General features: G+C 49.1%; 1 protein-coding gene across 1 annotated transcript; it reads right to left on the minus strand.

The window, feature by feature from the left end:
• Positions 1–1,516: 1,516 nt before the first annotated feature.
• Positions 1,517–23,114, minus strand: SMYD5 (SMYD family member 5). The gene is made up of 13 exons (XM_081020929.1): positions 22,838–23,114; positions 20,201–20,309; positions 18,740–18,876; positions 17,916–18,037; positions 16,277–16,346; positions 13,655–13,759; positions 12,850–12,912; positions 11,694–11,764; positions 9,527–9,633; positions 8,239–8,295; positions 7,710–7,804; positions 5,509–5,579; positions 1,517–2,881 (listed from the first exon to the last, which is right to left on the minus strand). The coding sequence occupies exons 1-13, from the start codon at positions 22,931–22,933 to the stop codon at positions 2,731–2,733; spliced, it is 1,254 nt and encodes a 417-aa protein (XP_080877055.1). The 5' UTR covers positions 22,934–23,114; the 3' UTR covers positions 1,517–2,730.
• Between the last annotated feature and the right edge of the window lie 1,186 nt (positions 23,115–24,300).

Raw genomic sequence — 24,300 nt, forward strand, 5'->3', positions numbered from 1 at the left:
CCTCCTTTTCTCCCTCACTGAGGGCTAGAAACTTGGTTTTGAAAAGAAACGAAAATCGGGACACACCAGAATTGTCACGTCCTATCGTGGGTGGTGCTGTGGGTTAAACCACAGAGCCTAGGGCTTGCTGATCAGAAGGTCGGCGGTTTGAATTCCCGCGACAGGGTGAGCTCCCGTTGCTCGGTCCCTGCTCCTGCCAACCTAGCAGTTCGAAAGCACGTCGAATGCAAGTAGATAAATAGGTACCACTCCGGCGGGAAGGTAAACAGCGTTTCCGTGCGCTGCTCTGGTTCACCAGAAGTGGCTTAGTCATGCTGGCCACATGACCCGGAAGCTGTACACTGGCTCCCTCGGCCAGTAAAGCGAGATGAGCGCCACAACCCCAGAGTCGGTCATGACTGGACCTAATGGTCAGGGGTCCCTTTACCTTTTATGAAATCACAGCGCCCCACAAATCATATGATCCATCGCCCCCACAAACCTGCTTCATGGGTCTCAGTTTACCCCAGGTAGACTCACAGAATAAGAGAATTAAAAGAGCCCATGAGGGTCATCTAGTCCAACCCCCTTGCAGTGCAGGAATCTTTTGTCCAACGTGGGGTTCAAACCCACGACTCTGAGATAAAGTGTCTCAGGCCGTACTCACTGAGCTATCCCAGGGGATAAACTCTGCCCCACCCACAACACACACAAAAAAACTCCTTGCAAAACTAGCTTCTTATTGCTCTGTTAAAACAGCAAAGAACTATTCCCGCATTGCCAGGGGTTGGACTAGATGACCCTTGGGTCCCTCCCAACTCTAAAACTCTTTTCCAGACTGAACATACCCAGCTCCTTCAACCATTCCTCATACGGCTTGGCTCCCAGACCCTTGATCATCTTGGTCACCTTCCTCTGCACATTTTCCAGCTTGCCAACATCCTTTCTAAATTGTGGTGCCCAGAACATAAAATTGTGCAGCCCTGTTTAGGGAAGTTTTTAATGACTGATGTTTTAATGTATTTTTAATCTTTTGTTGGAAGCCGCCCAGAGTGGCTGGGGAAACCCAGCCAGATGGATGGGGTAGAAATAATAAATATTATTAATAATAATAATAACTGGACACAGTATTCCAGGTGTGGTCTGACCAAGGCAGAATGGAGCGGTACTATTCCTTCCCTTGATCTGGACACTAGACTTCTGTTGATTCAGCCTGGAATAACATTAGCTTTTTCTGCTGTTACATCACCCTGTTGACTCATGTTCAGCCTGTGGTCCACTATGACCCCTAGATCCTTTTCATATTTTACCACTGGCAAGCCAGGTGTCCCTCATCTTATAATTGCGCAACTGGTTCTTCCCAGCTAAGTGCAGAACGTGACATTTGCCCCTGTGGAAACACATTTCCTTAGTTTTAGCCCAGAACAAAAGGCAAGAGCAGGGGTAGGCAAACTAAGGCCCGGGGGCTGGATCCGGCCCAATTGCCTTCTCAATCTGGCCCGCGGACGGTCTGGGAATCAGTGTGTTTTTACACGAGTAGAATGTGTCCTTTTATTTAAAATGAATATCTGGCTTATTTGTGGGGCCTGCCTGGTGTTTTTACATGAGTAGAATGCTTTTATTTAAAATGCATCTCTGGGTTATTTGTGGGGCATAGGAATTCGTTCATTTTTTTTCTTTTCAAAATACAGTGGTACCTCGGGTTACATACGCTTCAGGTTACAGATACTTCAGGTTACAGACTCCGCTAACCCAGAAATAGTACCTCGGGTTAAGAACTTTGCTTCAGGATGAGAGTAGAAATCGTGCTCCGGTGGCACGGCGGCAGCAGGAGGCCCCATTAGCTGAAGTGATGCTTCCGGTTAAGAACAGTTTCAGGTTAAGAACGGACCTCCGGAACGAATTAAGTTCTTAACCCGAGGTACCACTGTATGTAAGAATGCAGCCAGACCCCCAAACTGCTAAGAACCAGCTTAGGAGGAAACTAGTGATGACTGTTAAAGTAAAAACAAAAAACCCCCCCACAACTCCAGATAAAGTACAGTGGTACCTCGGGTTACAGATGCTTCAGGTTACAGACTCCGCTAACCCAGAAATAGTACCTTGGGTTAAGAACTTTGCTTTGGGATGAGAACAGAAATTGTGCTCCGGCGGCAGCGGGAGGCCCCATTAGCTAAAGTGGTGCTTCAGGTTAAGAACAGTTTCAGGTTAAGAACGGTCCTCCGGAACTAATTAATTACTTAACCCGAGGTACCACTGTATAGTCCGGCCCCCGACAAGGTCTGAGGGACAGTGGACCAGCCCCCTGCTGAAAAAGTTTGGGCAAGATCCTCTCCCTTATTCGCCTTTCCCACCGCGTGAACACAAAAGCCGCTCTTTGCGTTGCAAATCGTTTTACTGTACCCAGGCAAGTGGCAAAATGGTGATCAAGGGGTTCCTTCTGCCTGTGCCCCTCTGCCCCACGGGCTTGGGGGGCGTGTTGCATGTTGGAGAACTGCCCCATGGCAATTGGTGGGGAAGATCCAGCCCTCTTTGGGGGGTTAACAGCTCTGATACAATGCAGAGAGGGGAGGCGTCAGTAAATGGGGCACATTTTCCCAAAGGGACAGACTCTTCGCATCGCATCCTGGCAAAATCTCTGCCCTTCGCTCGGCTGCCGGCACTGGCCGCTCACGAGTCCAGGAATCTCCTTCCCAAGCCGATGTCGCCGCCTCCGCCTCCAGAGACAAACCCCCAGCCCAGCCCCCAGGGTCAAACGTCCGTCATCTCGTCCTCCAGTTCTGCGTCGTCCGGCTCCCCTTCGACTTCTTCCTCCTCCTCGTCTTCCTCTTCCGACGTCACGTCCGGGTCGTTGGCTTGTGCCAGGCACTTGGGGCAGGAGCAAACAAACAGGTAGTTTTCCCTGGAAGGGGGCAGAAGAGGGGGAGAAATAGGTGGGTGGCGGTTACGACGGCGGTGATTTCAGTTTGTTATCCTCCCGACACATAATAATAATAATAATAATAATAATAATAATAATAATAATTTTTTATTTATACCCCGCCCTTCCCGGTTCAGAAAACCGGGCTCAGGGCGGCTAACAACAAATTTAAAACACTTAGTTGATGCAACAAAAAACAGCATAAAATACAGTATAAAACGTGAATAACAATAAATTCAAAATTCAAAATCAATTTGGGGGGAAATCCACCCAAAAAACATTAGATGATCACCAGGGCTAGCTGGCTAAATTAGTCTTATTTGGACCAGCGAGGAGCTCAGGGGGGAATTAGCTGTGGGATCCCAGAGCGGGTAATCTTCATAAAAAGGGGGAGGGAAGGAAGGGAACTAAAAGATCAGGCTAAGTTCATGTTGAAAGCCAGGTGGAATAGCTCTATCTTAGAGGCCCGACGGAAGGAGGTTAAATCCTGCAGGGCCCTGGTCTCATGGGACAGAGCATTCCACCAGGTCGGAGCCATCACTGAGAAGGCCCTTGCCCTGGTGGAGGATAGTCTGACTTCCTTAGGGCCCGGGACCTCTAAACTATGGTTATTCATGGACCTGAAGGTCCTCTGCGGGGCAGACCAGGAGAGGTGGTCCCGTAAATACGAGGGCCCTAAGGAATCTCCAGAATTTCAAAAGCATAAAGCGCGGCAGAGAGTAAAGACAATGCAACCATGTGTTATACAATACATTTGTACTGTACTTCTGGAACTCCCTGCCTGTCGATACACTTTTCTGTGCCTGCTAAAAACCATTTTTAGCGGAGCAAACCATTTTAATATAATAATAATATAATAATATATTTATTGTCATTGCCCCCTTCGGGGACAACGAAATTACTTGACTGCTCCATAAAAACTCTAATTAATCAATACAGTATAATACAGCAAGGGAGATTAGATGACTTTCAGAGTCCGGGCTTCCCATTCAGGGCCGAGATCGCTCTGGAGAAGAAGCTGTTCTTAAGACGGCTCGTTCTTGTCTTCATCGTCCTGTATCTCCGTCCCGACGGCAAGAGCTCAAAGAGACAGTGACCAGGATGCGATGGATCTTTTACTATGTCCAGTGCCTTCCTATGGCACCTTGTGGCATAAATCTGCTCTAAGGTGGAGAGTGGGCAGCCAACAATGCTCTCTGCTGCCTTAACAACCCTGCACAACCCCATCCTGTCCTGGGTAGTACAGCTTCCGTACCACACACATAAGCCATAAGTGAGCACGCTCTCAATGGCACAGTGATTGCTCTGGAAGGTAGGAGATTCCAACTCAACATCAGGAAAAAACTTTCTGGCAGTAAGAGTTGTTTGACAGTGAAACGGACTCCCTCGGGAGGTGGTGGACTCTCCTTCCTTGAAGGTTTTAAAGCAGAAATTAGGTGGCCATCTGTCACGGATGCTTTAGCTGAGATTCCTGCATTGCAGAGGTCAGACTAGATGACATTTTGGGGGGTACCCTTCCAACGCTACAATTCTACGATTTCGTTTTAGACGAGCCTCCCGAAGCGTTCGGAAAGCCAATGCGAGATTTAAGCTGCTTTTTTCTGTGGATTCTTGTTTAACACTTCCGAAAGTCTTAAATTACAGTTAATCATTCCCAGTAATCATTTCATTGCATTCTCTTCTTTTGTAAACCACTCTGAGGGTTTTCCTTTTGAAGCCAAGTGGCGTATGAATTTTGTGAAATAAATAATAAACCCCGTAGGATCTACTACATATTTTGGAAGATGGTTTCTCTGCCTCTCTGCTATGTATTTGCCTAAATCACGACCCAATTTTGCAGGGCAGCCTCTGAGACAGAGGAGCTGGTTTCTTGCCTATATTGGGGAGCTGTTGGGCGCCATTTTGAATCCCAATGGCAGACCAAACCTTTCAAAAAATAACTTATCTGCCCATTGAAGATCAGGCGGCAACCAAGAGCTAGGCAGATGCCATTATTATAATTACAGCAAGTGTTCATTTTTATTTATATCCTGTTTTTCCCTCGGACCAGGACCCAAGGCGGCTTAAACAAATCAAAAGAACAGAGATTTTTTGGTGGTTTGAGCCCACACAGCAACAGCTGTGGGCAGGATTCATGTATTTTCAAGGGGTTGGACGACACGACTCTTCGAGGTGTCCCTTCCACAATTAAAACATGCAAAAAGCGAAAAACATATACAGTCGTACGGAATCCGATCTGGAAGTCCGTTCGACTTCCAAAACGTTCGGAAACCTAAGCGTGGCTTCTGATTGGCTGTCAGACGTTCGGGTTCCAAAGAACATTCGCAAACCGGAACACTCCTGGGTTTGCGACGTTCAGGAGCCAAAACGCTTGAGGACCAAGGCGTTTGGGATCCAAGGTACGACTGTAAAAGATAATAGCTAAAAAGCAATTAAACTGCAGCAGAATTAAAACAACTGACAGCTGGAACACCAAACAGACCCTTTATATTATTATTATTATTCCATTTTTATTTGATACAGGTCAAGTAGGGCTACCGAACACCCCCAGGCCTCTTCTAATATTATGTTGGCATCCGTTGGCATCAAACATTGCTGCCCAGGCTTACCGGAGGGTCTTGTTGCGGCTGTGGCGGCTTCGCTCCCGTTGGCAACAGTCTAAGTAGCTGATGCAGATCTCCTGTTTGGGAATAAGGAATGGCACACATTGAAGGCAAACATTGACCCAAACAGAGTGGCATGCCCAAAATTTCTTTTTAAACCTCTGTGTATATTCCTCTACCTATTTTCTTTTTAATTTCTATGTTTAAAAAAGAGCTTGCTATTCGATGTTTATCTTTGAAGGTTATTTCATCTTTGTTCTATCCAGCTTTAAATTAAAAACAAACAGACAGACAAACATATACTGTGTTTTTCCGTGTATAAAACTATACTTCCCCCCAAATTTTTAAAGTTTAAAATTGGTGGTCATCTTATACACGGAATGATGCAATTATTTACTTCTCAATTTTGGGCTCAAAAAAAGGTCGTCTTATACACGGATAAATACTGTATTTATTTATAATAAAACATAACGAAACATAGTTACAGATGCCAGATTAAATAAAAGCAGAAGGGAATATCTCGAACCGAGCGCGTAGGAACGAATTCCCATACCAAGATAATTTAATATCGCATGGTTCCAAGTAGCACAAACAGATTTGCGTTATGCTGTGCCTTATTGCTCCTGTACATAATAAAAAATTATATTATAAAAATAATAATATTCTGTTTTGTTATTGTTTGGTGGTTTCTCTTTTTATTTGTGTTTTTATCTTGTGAACCATCTTGAGGTCTTTTGATGAAGAGCGGTATGTAAATCTAGTAAATAATAATAATAATAAAAACACGATAAAGGTATTCTCTTGGATTGGATTCTTACAAATACTGCAATAGGTTAAGATCTGGTGAAGTACAATAACAACTTTGTAAAATATACAGTTTGGGTTTATTTTCCCTTCTACACGGGTTGTTTCTCTTTTTCTTTCTCTCTCTTTTCTTTACTTCTCACCACGTTTAGTGCACATATAATTATGTACATTTGAATTTTCAATAAAGATGTTAAATAATAATAATAATAATAATAATAATAATAAAAACGATAAAGGCATTCTCTTGCTCTCTGGTTCTCAACATACTTAACCGTAAGCTTAGACATGCATACTGTGTCCCAGATTTTCGTTACCCATTCCTAACTTTGGGACACATCCCAGCCCAGGAGATGCCCAATTTTTTTGCAACAGGGCTCAAAAACTCGGGCTCCTCTCACTTCCTGGAGGCTGGTCCATTTAGGAGACTGAAACACCGGCCTGCCCACCTGATTCTGGCTTAAAATCACAGAATTGTAGAGTTGGAAGGGACCCCCCCTCCAGGGTCATCCAGTACAACCCTCTGCCACGCAGGAATCTTTTGCCCATCACGGGCCTCGAACCCATGGCCGATTGCAGTGGGTTGGACTAGATGACCCTCGGGTTCCCTTATGGAACTCATTCTCTCTTTCTCTCTCTCTTACTTAACAACCAGCCCAAGGCCCTTCAGCTTCCTTCTGGTCATGAGTGCGTGCAGGAGCCAGGCCCTGTGACCAGTAGGGCTTCGCAGGACTGGGGCCTTCCTAAGTTTGGTCTGAAGAGGCAAGGTGCGGCCGCACAGGTGAGGCCGCTTGGTAACTCACTGCACCTGGTGGCAAGAGCCGGGAAGGGATATTAGGTCAGCATTTCCCTTCGGCTCTTTGCCACAGCAACACGCTTCCTGCCTTGCTGCGTTTGGCTTCTTGCTTCCTGATCCTCGGACCTCGGCTTCTTGACTCCTTGCTTCTCGACCCTCGGACCCCTGACTTCGTGACTCCTTGGTTCTCGACCCTCGGACCCCTGACTTCGTGACTCCTTGATTCTCGACCCTCGAACCCCTGACTTCGTGACTCCTTGATTCTCGACCCTCAGACCCCTGACTTCGTGACTCCTTGCTTCTCGACCCTCAGACCCCTGACTTCGTGACTCTTTGCTTCTTGACCCTCGGACCCCTGGCTTCTGGACTCTCATTCCTGCTCCCACCCCGCCATCTTGCCCCCAGTCCTGATGTCCTCCACCAGGAATTCGATCGCCCGCAGACCGGACCGTGACACTCCTCCTCCTCAAGTTTCAGCTTGCCATTGCAGAACTCATCCGGGAAGAAGAGGAGGATGCACGTCCTCTAGCGCCACCTAGTGTTGGTCTCCTGGACCCCTGCCCTACCGGTTTCCGAAGGGCCACCCCACAGCCCCCAGGGCTCTCACCTCTCCCGGCCCGATATCCTCCAAGGCCGTCAGGTGCAGGAGGAAATTGTTATCCGGGAACGAGGTCTCGGCATTGGGAATGCAGCTGTGGTTACCTGTGGAAGGAAGCAAGCAGAGCAGCCATGAGCTTCAAGGAACAATTTCCTGTGTGATATATATATTTTTTGAAATATGAGAGCCATCTTCAAATATCTCAAGGGCTGCCACGTGGAGAATGGAGCAAGCTAGTTTTCTCCGGCTCCGGAGGGTAGGACTCGAACCCGTGGCTTCATGTTACAAGAAAGGAGATTCCGACTCAACATCAGGATGAACTTTCTGCTGTTCAACCGGGGAATGTTCTCCCTCAGGAGGTTGTAGGCTCTCCTTCCTTGGAGGTTTTTAAGCAGATGTCGGACGGCCATCTGTCATTGATGCTTCAGATGAGAATCCTGCATTGCAGGGGGCTGGACTAGATGACCCTCGGGTTCCCTTCCCACTCAACGATTCTATTAAAAGTGTTTGGGCAGATTATTCCTCCCCTGATACTTACAGCAACTCTGCAGCATGTAGAGGCCAGACCCTTCGCAATTCAGAAACTCCCCTGTCTCTAAATCGAAGAGGGAGGAAAGAAGATATGAGAGGCAATTTCGGTCTCTTAATAATCCCCTTTCCCAAAGAGAATCCTAAAGGCAGGAATTGGGCACAGTATGACCCTCACGTGGGCCGTGGTATAGACTCTCCATCCTTGGAGGTTTCTAAGCAGAGGTTGGATGGCCGCCTGTCAGGGATGCTTGAGGTGCGATTCCTGCACTGAAGGGGTTGGACTAGATGACCCCGGGTGCCCCTTCCAACTCTAGGATTCTATCACTATACCTGAAGGAGCATCTCCACCCCCATCACTCAGCCCGGACACTGAGGTCCAACGCCGAAGGCCTTCTGGCAGTTCCCTCCCTACGAGAAGCAAAGTTGCAGGGAACCAGGCAGAGGGCCTTCTCGGTGGTGATGCCCTCCCTGTGGAACGCCCTCCCGTCAGATGTTAAAGAAATTAAGAACTATCCGACTTTTAGAAGACATCTGAAGGCAGCCCTGTTTAGGGAAGCTTTTAACATTTGAAGAATCATTGTATTTTAATATTCTGCTGGAAGCTGCCCAAAATGGCTGGGGAAACCCAGCCAGATGGGCAGGGTATAAATAATAAATTATTATTATTATTTTCATCATTATTATTATTTTCACCCGAGGGACTCAAGGTAGTCCTCTTCCTCCCACCCGTCCCTGGGCGACGTCAAGGTTTGATCCTGTTTCACCAGAGCGTTGGAGGAGATCAAGCACCCAGCCCATCAGGCAAAACAAGAAGCTGGATCTTTGGCCTGATCCTGCAACGCCTGGTCTTCTGCTCTGCAAAGCCGAATGGGCCATGCATGGACCCAACACAGTTCAGCATCCTTCCCAGTTCCTCAGTGATGCCAGGCAGTGGCATAGCATAGGATGCCAGTGCCCGGGGCAAGACCACTATCAGAGCCGGGCAGCGGTCGTGATGGTGGAGGGGGGAGTTTATTTTATTTTATTATTTTTATTTGGTGAAATTTTTACACCGCTTGATTGTTTTTAAAGAAAACCCTCAGAGCATTTTATTTTATTTTTAAATTTTGCACACGCTTCCCAAATTTTGCACCCGGGACAACAGTCTCTCTGGCTCCCCTCATGCTATGCCACTGATGCCAGGCACATGATGACACTGCCACAACCAGGGGTTGCTGAGCGCTGGACACCTCCCACCCATGAAGGTATGGACCCCCGTCGTTCGAAGGCCCCCCCCCCATTTCCCGTTCACTGACCTCTCTCCATGTCCTTGTATAGCTGGTTTATGAAGGCGTCCAACTGCTCTCGCTCCTGAGGGGGTAACTCCAAGGCGTCGCAGGCGTGGACCCACTGGCTCAAGGAGCTGGGTGGTGCCAGAGAGACAGACAGACAGATGGCATCAGTTCCTTCCATTTATAGAGTCTGCCTCTCAGCGGGGGCTGGCAAGGAATGGCCGTCGGGGTGCCACCACCAAAAGCGCCCTCATTTCGCTGGGCCGAAATCACACCTCCAACTCTAGGACGTCTAAAGGATTTGTGGCAATCCATAGGAGACCTCCACTGAAAAAACGGGGGTAGCCAACATGGTGCCCCTATCCAGACGTTCTACAACTCCCATTTGTCCGGGTCAGCATGGCCAACGACCAGGGATTGTGGGAGTTGTGGTCCTAAGAGGGCACCACATTGGCAGTGCCTTAAAAGGTAGGCCAACACCGTTATACCCATTTTGCAGGCGGCGGGGAAGAGCGACTGAGGTGGAGGGCCAATGGTGACTTCACAGCGGCTAAAACGTGATTTCAAGGGGGGAATATCGAGCCACTGAATTCCACTCACCGCAAGCAAGGACTGTAGCGCCAACTGGTATTTTTCATATATATGCCGCCCAGCTGACTGGGTTGCCCCAGCTCAGTCTGTGAGTCAGTCTGTTAGCCAGTCGGTGTTACTTGTCCAGCGTTACGTCTTAAATGGCTGAACTTATTTAGAGCAACAGAGACACTCTGTATGTATCTGTATCTGGAGAAGCCTACAAGCTGTATCTATCTATGTCCAGAACTGTTTTGCTGAGCCTTATCTTCTGCATCAGCAAGCTATCTGAACCTTCCTCTGCTTCCAGGTGGAGACTGGTACCGGGAGCAACTTCCACTGAATCTCACCTGAGATTCTCATTACTACCTCAGTACTGTCTACCAGGACTGGCAGGGACTCTCCAGGGTTCAGGCAAGAGGAAGGAACCGGGGACTTTCTCAATGAAAAGCAGGTGATCTGCCCTTGATCTACAGCCCTTCTGACTAGTTCCTCAGACCGCAAGTTAGGTTTGGCTTTTAGATAATTTATTACGGTCGGAGACCAGCTTATAAAACACACTTAGGGGTACGTTCCCAGAAAGAAAACAGTTAAAACAATGTACAACAATAAATTTAAAATTTATAAATGTGATAAGCATAGGTAAAGGTAAAGGGGACCCTGACAATTAGGTCCAGTCGTGGCCGACTCTGGGGTTGCGGCGCTCATCTCGCTTTATTGGCCAATGGAACTGGCGTACAGTTTCTGGGTCATGTGGCCAGCATGACTATGCCGCTTCTGGCAAAACCAGAGCAGTGCACGGAAACGCCGTTTACCTTCTCGCCAGAGCGGTACCTATTTATCTACTTGCACTTTGACGTGCTTTCAAACTGCTAGGTTGGCAGGAGCAGGGACCGAGCAACGGGAGCTCACCCCGTCGCGGGGATTCGAACCGCCAAATTCTGATCAGCAAGTCCTAGGCTCTGTGGTTTAACCCACAGCGCCACCCGCGTCCCGTGATAAGCATATAGACACTTAAAACTTTAAGATAGGCTACTGCAGAGAGATGACCCAGAGTCACCCATGGAACCGAGTTTGAGGATTTTCTTCACGAACTAGTTTGAGTCGGGGGACGGTCTGCGCCTACAGATCTGTACACAGAATCTGGTGACCATCCGGGTCGTCTTATGATCTTTGCCTAACAGAAGAAGGTCAAATTTTTGCTTTTCCGGGAGGTCAGCAAGCCTCACCAGCAGGGGATCAATGGTCTTGCTACGTGCCTCTTCATAAAAGGGACATCTAAAGAACAAGTGCTCTGGGCTTCCTATCTCCCCCAATGAACAGGCGCAAAGTCTCTGAGCATATGGGACTTTTTTAAAGGCTCCTTCCAGGACCGGCGAGGGCAGAGCCGAGCTTCTGGCGAGTGTAAAGCCCTTCTAGCATTTTTGGATACGAGAAAGAAGAGATATGCTGCTGATGCGGCTATATATCTCCCGATTTCTCCAATTTTATAGTCGGGGCACCTTGAGCAGTCCTGTTGTCTCTCGGTGTCTATGAAGTTGATGTATTCCGCTAAGTCCTAATTAACCCTCAGAGCACCCGGGGGAGTTCCCAGGAGAGGCTAAAATCCACCTGAACTTACCTGGTTCCTATCCCCTGTCCGTTGGTGCCGACGAGGGCAAACAGCGACCGGAAACCTTCCGGGGAGAACCACTGCCAGGAGAAGATAGAAAAGAGAGATAAATGGAGGTGGTAAACAGCGTCCCTGCCCCAGATGCTGAGTCCCTCCTGGGACTAGAGGAGTAGAATAGGGGAGCCCACCATCTCTCGTTCCCACCACCCTCACAGGGACACTTGGTAGGGACATGGGACAGGGCCTTCTCAGTGGCTGCCCTCAGACAACTTTGAAACTCCCTGCCTATTGGGGTTGAATCCTGACAAAACAGAAGTACTGTTTTTGGGGGACAGGGGGCAGACAGGTGTGGGGGACTCCCTGGTCCTGAATGAGGTAACTGTGCCCCCGAAGGACCAGGTGCGCAGCCTGGGGGTCATTTTGGACTCACAGCTGTCCATGGAGGGACAGGTCAATTCTGTATCCAAGGCAGCTATTTATCAGCTCCATCTGAGACCCTCCCTGCCTGCGGACTGCCTCGCCAGAGTGGTGCATGCTCTAGTTATCTCCCACTTGGACTACTGCAATGCGCTCTACGTGGGGCTACCTTTGAAGGTGACCCAGAAACTACAACTAATCCAGAATGTGACAGCTAGACTGGTGACTGGGAGCGGCCACCGAGACCACATAACACCGGTCCTGAGAGATCTGCATTGGCTCCCAGTATGTTTCTGAGCACAATTCAAAGTGTTGGTGTTGACCTTTAAAGCCCTAAACGGCCTCGGCCCAGTATACCTGAAGGAGCGTCTCCACCCCCATCGTTCTGCCCAGACACTGAGGTCCAGCTCCGAGGGCCTTCTGGCGGTTCCCTTTCTGCAAGAAGTGACGTTACAGGGAACCAGACAGAGGGACTTCTCAGTAGTGGCGCCCGCCCTGTGAAACGCCCTCCCTTCAGTTGTGAAGGAAATAAGCAGCTATCTTATCTTTAAAAGACATCTGAAGGCAGCCCTGTACAGGGAAGTTTTTAATATTTAATGCTTTTAACACTCAACTGGGAGCCACCCAGAGTGGCTGGGGAAACTCAGACAGATCCAGAAAACTTCCCAAAGGGCATCTATTCCAGCTTCCGCTAAAGGAGAAACCTGGAGCCTGGAACTGCTCCCAACTACAAAAATTCTGGCTTTACCCTGCTGAGATGGTCGTCGTAAAGGGCTTCGGTGAAAAGGACGCGCAGGACTTCCAGCTGGCCCTGGAGAGGTGGAGGAGAAGATCACAAGTCATTCAACGCTAGGAATAATGGAAACAAGTCCATGCTTGTCCCCGCAACCTTCTCGAACCTGGGGTCTTCTGGATGTTTAGGACTACAACTCCCATCAGCTGCCAGCCCATGAGATCCTGCCCACACTTCTCTCTGGAGTCCTAACAGAAATGTGCTTTTACTAAAATTTGAGATAAGAACAGGATCAGGCCAGGAGCTCTGCATCCTGGGACCAACCAGATGCCTGCAGGAAACCCGCAAGCGGGATTCGAACACAAAACCCCTCTTGCCTCCTGTGGTTTCCAGCAGCTGGTATTCAGAAGCATCGCTGCCTCAGGAGGCAGGGGCACATAGTCATTGTGGCTAGTGGCCATGAATAGCCCTCTCTTGCTCCATGGATTTGTCAAATCCTCTTTCAAAGCCATCAAGGTTTGGTGGCCATCCTCGCCTCCGGTGGCAGGGAGTTCCGTAGGCTAACCACGCTGGGGGATTCAAGATAATGGAAACTGCAGGTTGGTTTCTACCTACCGCTGCGCATGCACAGGGGAGGCAGGTGCAGGATAAGATTACGATGCTTCCTTTGGGTCAAAGGAGACGGGCAGAAAGAAAGAACCCCAGGGCCACAGAACCGAAGAGCTGGGACTCCCAAGGGTCATCTAGTCCAACCCCGCCGCAAATGAATGGATCACCAGCCCCAGAAGATCAACCCTTCCGTTATCACAGGGTTCCCAACCTTAAATTTATCCCCCAGGAGTTTGTGGACGATCTCCTCTTCCTCGTTGGCTGTTTTGCTGCAGAACTGAGCGAAGAGTTTGATCCAGCAGTCTTTGTCCTTTGCCTGCAAGGAAACAAACAAACAAAATAAAATGCGGCTTTTACTTCTCTTGTTGCAGGGAGCTTCTGAGGAACAATCGAGGCAAGAAGATGTTGAAAGACCTCTCCCCTTGGTCTATACAAGGAGTGGGGAACCACCGTGCCGTGGGCCAAATGAAGTCCTTCAGGGCTCTGGCATGCTCCCCCCCCTCCTCTCCCTCTCCCTCTCCCAGGCCCTCCACTCTGCTCTCCTTGCATGCGTCGGCCAGGCTGGGATAAATAATAATAATAATAATAATAATAATAATAATAATAATAATACAGTGGTACCTCTGGCTAAGTACTTAATTCGTCCCAGAGGTCCATTCTTAACCTGAAACTGTTCTTAACCTGAAGCACCACTTTATCTAATGGGGCCTCCCACTGCCACCGCGCCGCCGGAGCATGATTTCTGTTCTCATCCTGAAGCAAAGTTCTTAACCCGAGGTACTATTTCAGGGTTAGTGGAGTCTGTAACCTGAAGCGTATGTAACCCGAGGTACCACTGTAATAATAAATTTTTATTTATATCCCGCCCTCACCAGCCAAAGCCGGGCTCAGAGTGGCTAACAACAATAACGCAGTTTACATAAAATCACAATCAATTAATTAAAATACATTCTAAACTCAATTCAGAATTGAATGGCAACCATTGGGCTGGAGTTCTGTGAGGATTACCAAAGGAGGGGGTCAGACTGTGTCTTGGCCAAAGGCCTGGTGAAACAGCTCTGTCTTGCAGGCCCTGCGGAAAGATATCAAGTCCCGCAGGGCCCTGGTCTCTTGTGACAGAGCGTTCCACCAGATCGGGGCCACGGCCAAAAAAGCCCTGGCTCTGGTTGAGGCCAGCCTAACCTCCCTGGGGCCTGGGACCTCCAAGGTGTTTTTGTTTGAAGACCGTAAGGTCCTCCGGGGTGGATGCATCCCTGAACTGCAAGAATCACAGAATCTCAGCACTGTAGACTTGGAAGAGACCCCCAGCGGTCTTTTATTCCAACCCCATGAAACGCAGGCATGACAGCTCGTGTCTCCTGCTTGCCTGGGCGGAAGAGTGAGGGTCAATGTGTGTGCGCATCTCTCTGGTGTTTGCTGGAATGCGGCTGGCCGTACTAAGGCGGAAGTCACAACTCCGGCTCTGCCCACTATTGCCATGCGGCCCTCGGAAGCTTGCCCAATGTGGCCCTTGGGAGCCAAAAATGCTCCCCCAGCCCAGACCTAGCCTTTCTTTAAAGCCAAATAATTTTCTTGTTTATATGCCGCTCAGATAACAGGGTTGCCCCAGCCACTCTGGGCAGCAGCCAACAAAATATTTAAAAATTTGTGTTGGATGACAGGTTGAGAGGAGTTCCCTACAAGGACAGACTTTGCTGGTGTGCCCTAGACACCAATTCCATAAAACATATTTTGCTGCACTGTGCAAAATACGAGCAAGCCAGGGCTGAACTGATATTACCCTTGCTGGTACCTTTCCTGGGAAATTCAGTGGCTCACTATGTCAGGTTCCTATTGGAAGACCAGACAAATGCTAGAACATTGGCAGTGGCGAAGTTTTTATCGGTGGTTGCAAGAACCAACAATCCCTATCTTTAAGTCTAAACAAAATGCTTGTTTAACTTAGTGGTAGGCTGTCTGAATTGTGCATTGCTTTGTAACAATTTGTTGGGTCTCTGGACCGTAATATTGATTGATTATTTAAAAACACAATAGAACATCAGACCTTAAAAATTTCCTGGCACAGGGCTGCCTATAGGTGTCTCCTAAAAGTCAGAGAGTTGTTTATTTCTTTGACTTCTGATGGGAGGGCGTTCCACAGGGCACGCGCCACCACCGAGAAGGCCCTCTGCCTGGTTCCTTGTAACCTCACTTCTCGCAGGGAGGGAACCGCCAGAAGGCCCTCGGAGCTGGACCTCAGTGTCCAGGCTGAACGATGGAGGTGGAGACACTGGACCATTTAGGGCTTTCAAGGTCAGCACCAACACTTTGAATTGTGCTCAGAAACATACTGGGAGCCAATAAAGATCTTTCAGGACTGGTGTTATATGGTCCTGTTGGCCACTCCCAGTTACCAGTCTAGCTGCCGCATTCTGGATTAGTTGTAGTTTCCGGGTCACCTTCAAAGGTAGCCCCACGTAGAGCGCATTGCAGTAGTCCAAGGGGGAGATAACCAGAGCATGCACCACTCTGGAGAGACAGTGTGCTGGCAGATAGGGTCTCAGCCTGCGTACCAGATGGAGCTGGTAGACGGCTGCCCTGGACACAGAATTGACCTGCGCCTCCATGGACAGCTGCGAGTCCAAAATGACCCCCAGGCTGCGCACCTGGTCCTTCAGGGGCACAGTTACACCATTCAGGACCAGGGAGTCCTCCACACCCGCCCGCCTCCTGTCCCCCCAAAACAGTCCTTCTGTCTTGTCAGGATTCAACCTCAATCTGATAGCCGCCATCCCTCCTCCAGACACTCACACAAGGCTACAGATCTTGGGGTACCACAAACCCCAACACAAACCTGCTTGACAGTTGCAACCATTCTGGCCATGAGCATGATGCTCGAAGTCTCAGGCGGGTAATGGATGTTCCTGGAGAAGAAGGAAAGGGAAGGGATTTCTTATTCACATAATCACAGACAAAACAGGGGGGGAAGCAGAGTGCTCTAGCTCTAGCAGAATCTACCTCAAATAATAAGTACTGTATTTTTTGCTCTATAAGACGCACCTAGTTTTTGGAGGAGGAAAACAAGAAAAAAAATATTCTGAATTTCAGAAGCCAGAACAGCAAGAGGGATTGCTGTGCAGTGAAAGCAGCAATCCCTCTTGCTGTTCTGGCTTCTGGGATAGCTGCGCAGCCTGCATTCGCTCCATAAGACGCACACACATTTCCCCTTACTTTTTAGGAGGGAAAAAGTGAGTCTTATAGAGCAAAAAATACGGTAACTGGTATTATTATTATTATTAGCTTTCCCCCTCCCTCCCACTATTCAGCCAAAACCGGCTCCCACAGCATCTTGCAAATATCTGCAAAGGAAGTCCTTGACCTTAGAATTTCCTCCTCTCTGCTTTTATTCTGTGCATTTTCTTTTGTAAGATTTTTTTAAAAAAAGAAAATTGTATACTGCCCTTCATCTGTAGATTTCAGAACACAAGATAATGCAAAATGCATAATAAAAACAGCACAAACCAATAAACCCTCCTCCTCCCCACCCCAAAGCAGCTTTCAGTTGCAATGGCAAAAAGTGACCAAACAAACAAACAATAGGGTTTAATAATAATAATAATAATAATAATAATAATAATAATAGAGGTATTTAAGCTGCCTGGCCCACCTTTCAGGGGTGTTGTAGCAGCTGATTCCCTGCCTCAGCCGAGGAGGTTAGAGGCTAAGAGCAGATGACCCCAAGGTATTTTGGAGGATTCTAAAAGGTGAAGACTCTATTTTGTTTTCAGATGCTGCATGTACAGTTTTAGGTTTTTCAGGAATAATAATTGTTCTTTAAAACCCTGGTGCCCCATTCATCCAGGCAATGGGGGCACACCTTTCCAGTCAACCCAAAGGCTTCTAAACTGGCTAATCTAAGCAACTAAGCCCTGCAGCCTGATTTCAAAAAACAAAACAAAACAAAACACCCTCTTTTATAGCCCCAAGCCCTCCCTGCTGTGGACAGTCTCTTTATTACTATTTATTAAATCTGCATAGCTGCCCTTCATCCGTACTTCTCAGGGCGGTTCACAACATCAAAACACAAGGAATAATAATAATAATAATAATAATAAATTATTTATACCCCGCCCATCTGCCTGGGTTTCCACAGCCACTCTGGGCGGCTTCCAACAAAATATTAAAATACAATGGTCTATTAAACATTAAAAGCTTCCCTGAACAGGGCTGCCTTCAGATGTCTTCTAAAAGTCAGATAGTTGTTTATTTCCTTAGCATCTGACAGGAGGGTGCCACCACCAAGAAGGCCCTCTGCCTGGTTCTCTGTAGCTTTGCTTCTCGCAGTGAGGGAACCACCAGAAGGCCCTCAGCGCTGGACCTCAGTGTCCGGGCAGAACAATGGCGGTGGAGGTGCTCTTTCAGGTATACTGGACCGAGGCCATTTAGGGCTTAAAACTAACCCCCCCCCCCCCAAAAAAATGAGAAATAAATACCTCCAGGCCTCTTGCAGTTTGCTGAGCGGGTGGCTGGGGTCCTGCCTGGACGGTCCCAGGCACAAAACCTGGTGATACTGTTCCCAGGCAAGCTGACGGCACTCTGCGCTGCAATAAGCCACCTAAGGAGCAATAGGTTATATTTTGTGAGGATCCTCCGGAAAAACAATCTCTCAAAGGACCTGTTGATGGCATTTTACCATTGTACTGTGGAGAGTGTATTAACTTGTATTAATCTGTGTGTGTGGTTTGGGAGCTGCACGGTCAGGAAAAAAACAATGCTGTCCAGGGTTGTAAGGACTGTGGAGAAAATAACTTGGTGCACTCTTCCCTCCTTGGATCAAATCTATAATTCCAGGTGCCATAAGAAAGCTGCAGAGATAGCGCAGGATAGTGAGCACCCCGGAAATGATCTCTTTCAGCTTCTGCCTTCTGGAAGAAGGTACAGGGTTATAAAGACTAGGACTAGCCTCCTGAGAAACAGTTTCTATCCAAATGCGATTTTGGTTTTAAACGCAGTGTAAGGTAGTCTCTATGGGAGTATATTGTATTCAATTATGGGATATCAGAGTTTTTAGGGGACTAACCAGGCTGGGATAGCTGGCTTGTGGGTTTTTGAATGTCTGATGTAGATTTTTCAATTTCGTTGTTCTGTATGGGACAATGACAATAAAAATTATTGTATCGTATCGTATAGGAAGCGAAGCACAGCTGTCATCGAAGGGGACTCCCCCCGCTTTGGCACAGCCCTTCGGCAGCCGGGGAAAGGCGACCAAGATTCCCAGGCCATGCGAGGGGACGCGATCCGCCTGCCTCCTACTTACTTGGCAAGCGGGGCAGTGTTGATGGAGCTCCTTCCGAATGCTGCACTGCTCCGGGTGAGGAAGGGCTTGGGGTTTCCCCAGCAGCCTCTGCGCATTTTCTTCCGCCGTCTCCAGTGCTCGCAAGCAATGGTCGCAGGCTGGAGGGGAGATGGGGGTAAGAAGAGAGCCATGAAGGAAAGTAAAGGAAGTAAGTGCTGGAAATGTAAAACAACAGAAGGGGCATTTTTTCCTTTCCTTTCCTTTTTTTTTATTTAAAGAATTTTTATTGCAAAGTAAATACAGTGGACGCTCGGGTTGCAAATCAGCAGCCCCGACCCGCCTCGATCCAGCTGCCTGCGGAGATCATCTGTTAGGGCAAGCAGAGCCGTCTAGGTCCCATGACCAGAGCGGAAGCTTACCTTACAAAATTCGGCTTTTACAATATCGCTGCTGAAACACATACGGTAAAACGGAGCAGAAAAAAAAAGATTTTTGCCGATTTGCGAGCTTGAGACTGTTCATTTGCCATTTGCGGGTGTGAGAGCTTGCCGAATTGTAGCAACTGAATAGCGATTTGCGATTTTAGCGACTGCACGGTAACTTTTGCGGGCTTGCAAGACGAAAGGCTTAAATTGGTGTAGAGTTACAATTCTACCAACCGCAGCGATTTTCAGCCGGTAACCCAATTTTAAGGGAGCGGCTTATATTCTGGGACTGTCTTTTTTTCTCTCTCCCCCCACCTTGAATTTTAAAGGTACGGCTTATTTTTGGCTGCGGCTTATATTCAGGCCAATACAGTAATACCTATATTTATACCGGTATGTACCGAGGCGATCCATTAAAAAAAGCAAGGAATTATGTCGAAAAGAAGAAGAAAAAAATTGGGGGGGGGGTGTGCTAAATTTTGTCCTTGCTCAGGGCACCAGATAACCAAAGGTATACAACATAGGATACAGAAGTCCTTACAGTATCTTAGGTTATCCTAAATTACCCCTGCATTGCAGGGTTTGGACTAGGTGAGTATCGAAGCCGCAGCGCCAAAGGACTTCTCTACGCACACGGGAATTTCCACTTTTCCCCCTGCCCTTTCCAGCCCCTCAGCTGCACACCCTCAGAATCAGCAGTGTGAGGTCGGTGGATCCTCTGGAGCAGATTTTGGGGGTACACAGGGGAAGGAGATGAAATGCAAGTCCCGTGCAACCCCCTTCTGGCACAGCGTGGGATATACAGTGGTACCTCGGGTTACAGACGCTTCAGGTTACAGACTCTGCTAACCCAGAAATAGGTTAAGAACGGACCTCAGGTTCTCAGGTTAAGAACGGACCTCTGGAATGAACTAAGTACTTAACCCGAGGTACCACTGTAGTCCAATTTCTAGATAACACACACACAGAGAGATATATGCACAAACCCCAATGCACACTTGTATTCAACAATGCAATGTCTTCTCCCCAAGTGGATTGAGAGTGCCAGTTTGCTCACCTCTATATTTATACAGTGCATTCCAGAGGAACTGGGCGGACACCACCGGCTTCTCGACGAAAATCGTTTCTCCCTTCTTGATGTTTCTGGTGGCGAAGAGTCCTTTGCCCTTTTAACATCGACATAACAAAAGATAATACAGTCATACCTCGGGTTACAGACGCTTCGGGTTGCGCGATTTCGGGTTGCGCACCGCGCCGAGCCTGAAAATACTGGAACGGTTACTTCCGGGTTTCGCCGCTTGCGCATAAGTGCTAAATCGTGCTTTGCGCATGCGCAGAAATGCCAAATTGCGAGCCGCGCGTGCGCTAGACGCACAGGTTGCGAACATGCCTCCCGCACGGATCACGTTCGTCCACTGTAATAATAATAATAATAATTAATAATAATAATCTTGGTTTGGAGACAGGAGGGCAGTGAGAAGGAGGAAGAGAAGCGCCACATGGAACCAGCGGTTGCCTGGTCGGCTGGGGCGAGCTAAGAAACAGCTCCAGGCGACCAGGTACAGACAAGGAGCTTGGATTTCTTGCTGAGGGCAGCTCCTCTTCAAAGAGGTTCAAGCGCATACTCAGTTACCACATCATCTGGGTAGAGACGAATGATCACCCTACCTTACCCCGACGAGTCGTGAAAATAATCCGTAACACTGGCAGCCCAAGGATGAGAGCACTGGGGGTGAAAGGGCACCCCAGGCTAAATGGGAACCTGCCCCAATTTGGTCTGATCCGGATTATCTGGGCTTGCTGTTAGCGGTCTTCACCCAGTGAACACCAGTTGTGCCCCAACAGCAGAAGCTAATCATGGTCGACACAATACACATTTTTCCCTCTGGGATAGCTCAGTCTGTAGAGCATGAGACTCTTAATCTCAAGGTCAAGATTCGAATCCCACGTTGGGCAAAGATTCCTGCATTGGAGGGGGTTGGATTATATGACCCTCAGGATCCCTTACAACTCAACTGTTCAGTTATTCTAATGGGCTGTGTGCCCACTTGTGAATCCCTGCAAACAGCAGAGGCACACAACCCCCACATTGCCATGGCGGCTACTAGCCACAGTTAGCCTCTTATCTTCCATGATTTGGTCTTTTCCTCTTTTAAAGACATCCAGGTTAGTCACCACCATTAAGGAGGCAGGCCTCTTCTCCCTGCTCACAGCAACTTGGCAGAGTAGGCATAATAATAATAATAATAATAATAATAATAATTTATACCCCACCCATCTGGTTGGGTTTCTCCAGCCACTCTGGGCAGCTTCCAACAAAATATTAAAATCCAATAACCTATTAAACATTAAAAGCTTCCCTGAGCCTTCAAATGTCTTCTAAATGTCTGGTAGTTGTTCTCTTTGACATCTGGTGGGAGGGGTGTTCCACAGGGTGGGTGCCACTACCGAGAAGGCCCTCTGCCTGGTTCCCTGTAACTTGGCTTCTCGCAGGGAGGGAACCGCCAGAAGGCCCTCGGAGCTGGACCTCAGTGTCCGGGTAGAACGATGGGGGTGGAGACGCTCCTTCAGGTATACTGGACTGAGGCCTTTTAGGGCTTTAAAGGTCAGCGCCAACACTTTGAATTGTACTCGGAAATGTACTGGGAGCAAATGTGGGTCTTTCAAGACCGGTGTTATATGTTATATCCGCCTATGGGCCCCATGCCTTTCAGGGGCCCTGTGGGGATGGATCAAAATAATGCAGATTTGTCTCATGTAATAAAATTGGTTTATTAAAATCGCTGGTTGGCAAAATCAAAAGCGTATTGGGAGGTAATCCGCGAGGGGTCTCTGCAACAGAGTCCTGCAACTTGATCCGGCCCCAAAGGGCCCACCTAGGCCAGCACCCTGAGCTCACAGTGACCGACCAGTTGCCCATTGCAGAGAGCCAGCAAACAGGATTTGGGCGCAAGAGCCCTCTGCCCTCCTGCGGCTTCCAGAAACCGGGATCCCATCGCCCCATCCTGGCTTGCAGCCCAGCATGGATCAATTTGCCCCGTCCGAATTGAAAGCCACAACCTGCCCAAGAAGAACCCAAGAAAAAAGCCTTGCCAAAGCACCTCCCGCCCCAGCCCAGCATCCTGTCCCCAACCAGGCGCCCACGATGATCCCAACAAGCAGGACCCAGCTCTCCCCGCTTGCCAGCGCTCAAGCGGCGTTACTCGGGAGCAAGTCCCGCCGATTTCACTGGATCCCACCTTTGGGCAAGCTGGCACCATCGCCAGATCGGAGCGCAATCCAACGCCCCACCCCAGGATGCCAGTCTCTCAGCTGATGTGGCGGCGGCCCGGGCGTGGTTGCGCGTGGGGAAACCCGGCCGGATCCGGCCCCGGGAGCCCGCATCTCTGCAGACACCCCGCCCTGCGCATCTTTGCTCCGAAGCCGGCCCCGCCGCCCGGCAGGCCGGCATCCTGACACCCCCGGTCCGCGCGCAACGGAGGCCGCCTTGCGCCCTGGGCGCATTGGATGGTTTGGTCCCTTGCAAGCGCGCACAGCAGCCAGACGCTGCAGCCTTGCGTTTCCCCGCAGGATCTGGGAGCGGGGAGAGGGAGGGAGGAGATCGCCTTCCCTGCAGCAGAGGAGGATCCACTGGATCCGCAGCAGCAGGAGGAGGAGGTGGGGGGGAACCAGGGAGCGGCTCCCTCTTGCTCACCTTGACGTTGCTGATGAATCGCACCTCCAGGGCGCGGCGGGCTTGGCCGGCGGGGTCCATACAAAAGGAGAACGTGTCACTCATGGGAGCCGCCATCTTGGCCCAACTCTGACCCTGCCCGCCAGGAGGAGGAGCAAGAAATTGCAATTGCAATCGCGGGAGGGAGGGATCGCAGCTCGGTTCGCCCGTCGGGATTTCAGCTTTGCGTTCCCGTTGCGTCGCTGGCCGGCCTTTCCCTGCAAAGGAGCGCCAGGCGGCGCCCGGGTTTGGCTCCCCGCAACAACAACCCTGCGAGGTAGGGGAGGCCGGGAGGCTGCTGCTGCCGGGCCCGAGGCCCCGCCCAGAGAAAGCTGCCTGCAAAAGAGACATGCAGGCTGTCAGAATCTACCCCGCCGCGTGGGAAGCCCTTGCAGACAACCGCAGTGCTTCATCCTTAAATGCGCAGTCCCTCCATTGTCTCCCGATCCATAGCCGCTGTTGCAGGAATTTATGTATAGGTTGGGAGGGGAGTTGCCCCTCCAGCAGATATCATGCACATGCAGCCCACTACCAGCACAATCACTTTTGTGACTTTTGTGATTTGTCCCCACAAAACACTTCATCACAGTTTATTCAAAGGGCCTCTGCTGCACTATACCAAATGTAAGAATTCACTGATAAATGTACCTATGTACTGGCTCACTGGGAAAACTTCAGAAATTCATATAGACATGTGAGCTCAGCTCCTCAGCAGCCCCTCTGCCTGAGTGATAATCCCTGGCATCCTGATACCTGAGTGCCAGACAGGTAGCCATTCCAGAAATAACAAACCCAGGTGAAGACAAAAGGGTGTGATTCACTTGGCTGGGAAACAGGGAAATGTAAATATCTCTTTTGTTACACTTGATGGGTGTTTGGTGGAGGGCAAGGAGAACCATGGGGCAGGGTCCAGGATGCTCAGATTCCTGCCACCAGACCTCCCCTTTCATGATGTATGAGTGATGTAGTTTGGGGGGGGGTGTAACATGGGGATTAGCAGCTAATAAAAGTTTGGGTTCTCTTTTGTTCGGGGCTTCCATCTTGTTCCACCTGGTGGCAGGTGGGAGTCCTGTCGCGACAGCCTTCAATAAAGACCAAGCCTACTGGCTGCTGCTTTGCTCTGGTATTCCTGGCTGGTGTCCTTGTTTTTTGTCCAAGAGAGCCCTCAGATTTATCCGTTAACACCGCCAACTCCTAGTGGCCGGGGTCCCTTCAGCCACCCCCCAATAAAATATTTTTTCCCCCCCTTCCCAAGTTGATGGGCATTGTCATTCAAATAGTTTGCATGTGCCATGTCTTGTATTATGATGGGTGTTGCTTTCCTGCCCCCCTCAATATTTTATTCCAGTTGACACCCCCGCTGCCGAGACAGATGCCAACCAGAGTTGGAAGCAGGTGTGCCATCTGCGGGACCAGCCCCCCAATTTTATTTTATTTTATTATTT

Source organism: Podarcis pityusensis (genome assembly GCF_964106645.2).
Source record: "Podarcis pityusensis genome assembly, chromosome: 9".
Lineage (NCBI taxonomy): Eukaryota > Metazoa > Chordata > Lepidosauria > Squamata > Lacertidae > Podarcis > Podarcis pityusensis.

Excerpts from the sequence above, each read along its gene's own strand:
- SMYD5 (XM_081020929.1), bottom strand. The coding sequence starts at position 22,933 with ATGGCGGCTCCCATGAGTGACACGTTCTCCTTTTGTATGGACCCCGCC. Across the intron at positions 13,760-16,276 it reads TGGTTGCAACTGTCAAGCAG|GCAAAGGACAAAGACTGCTG; the intron begins GTTTGTGTTGGG and ends GTTTCCTTGCAG. Across the intron at positions 9,634-11,693 it reads GGACAGGGGATAGGAACCAG|CTCCTTGAGCCAGTGGGTCC; the intron begins GTAAGTTCAGGT and ends GGCACCACCCAG.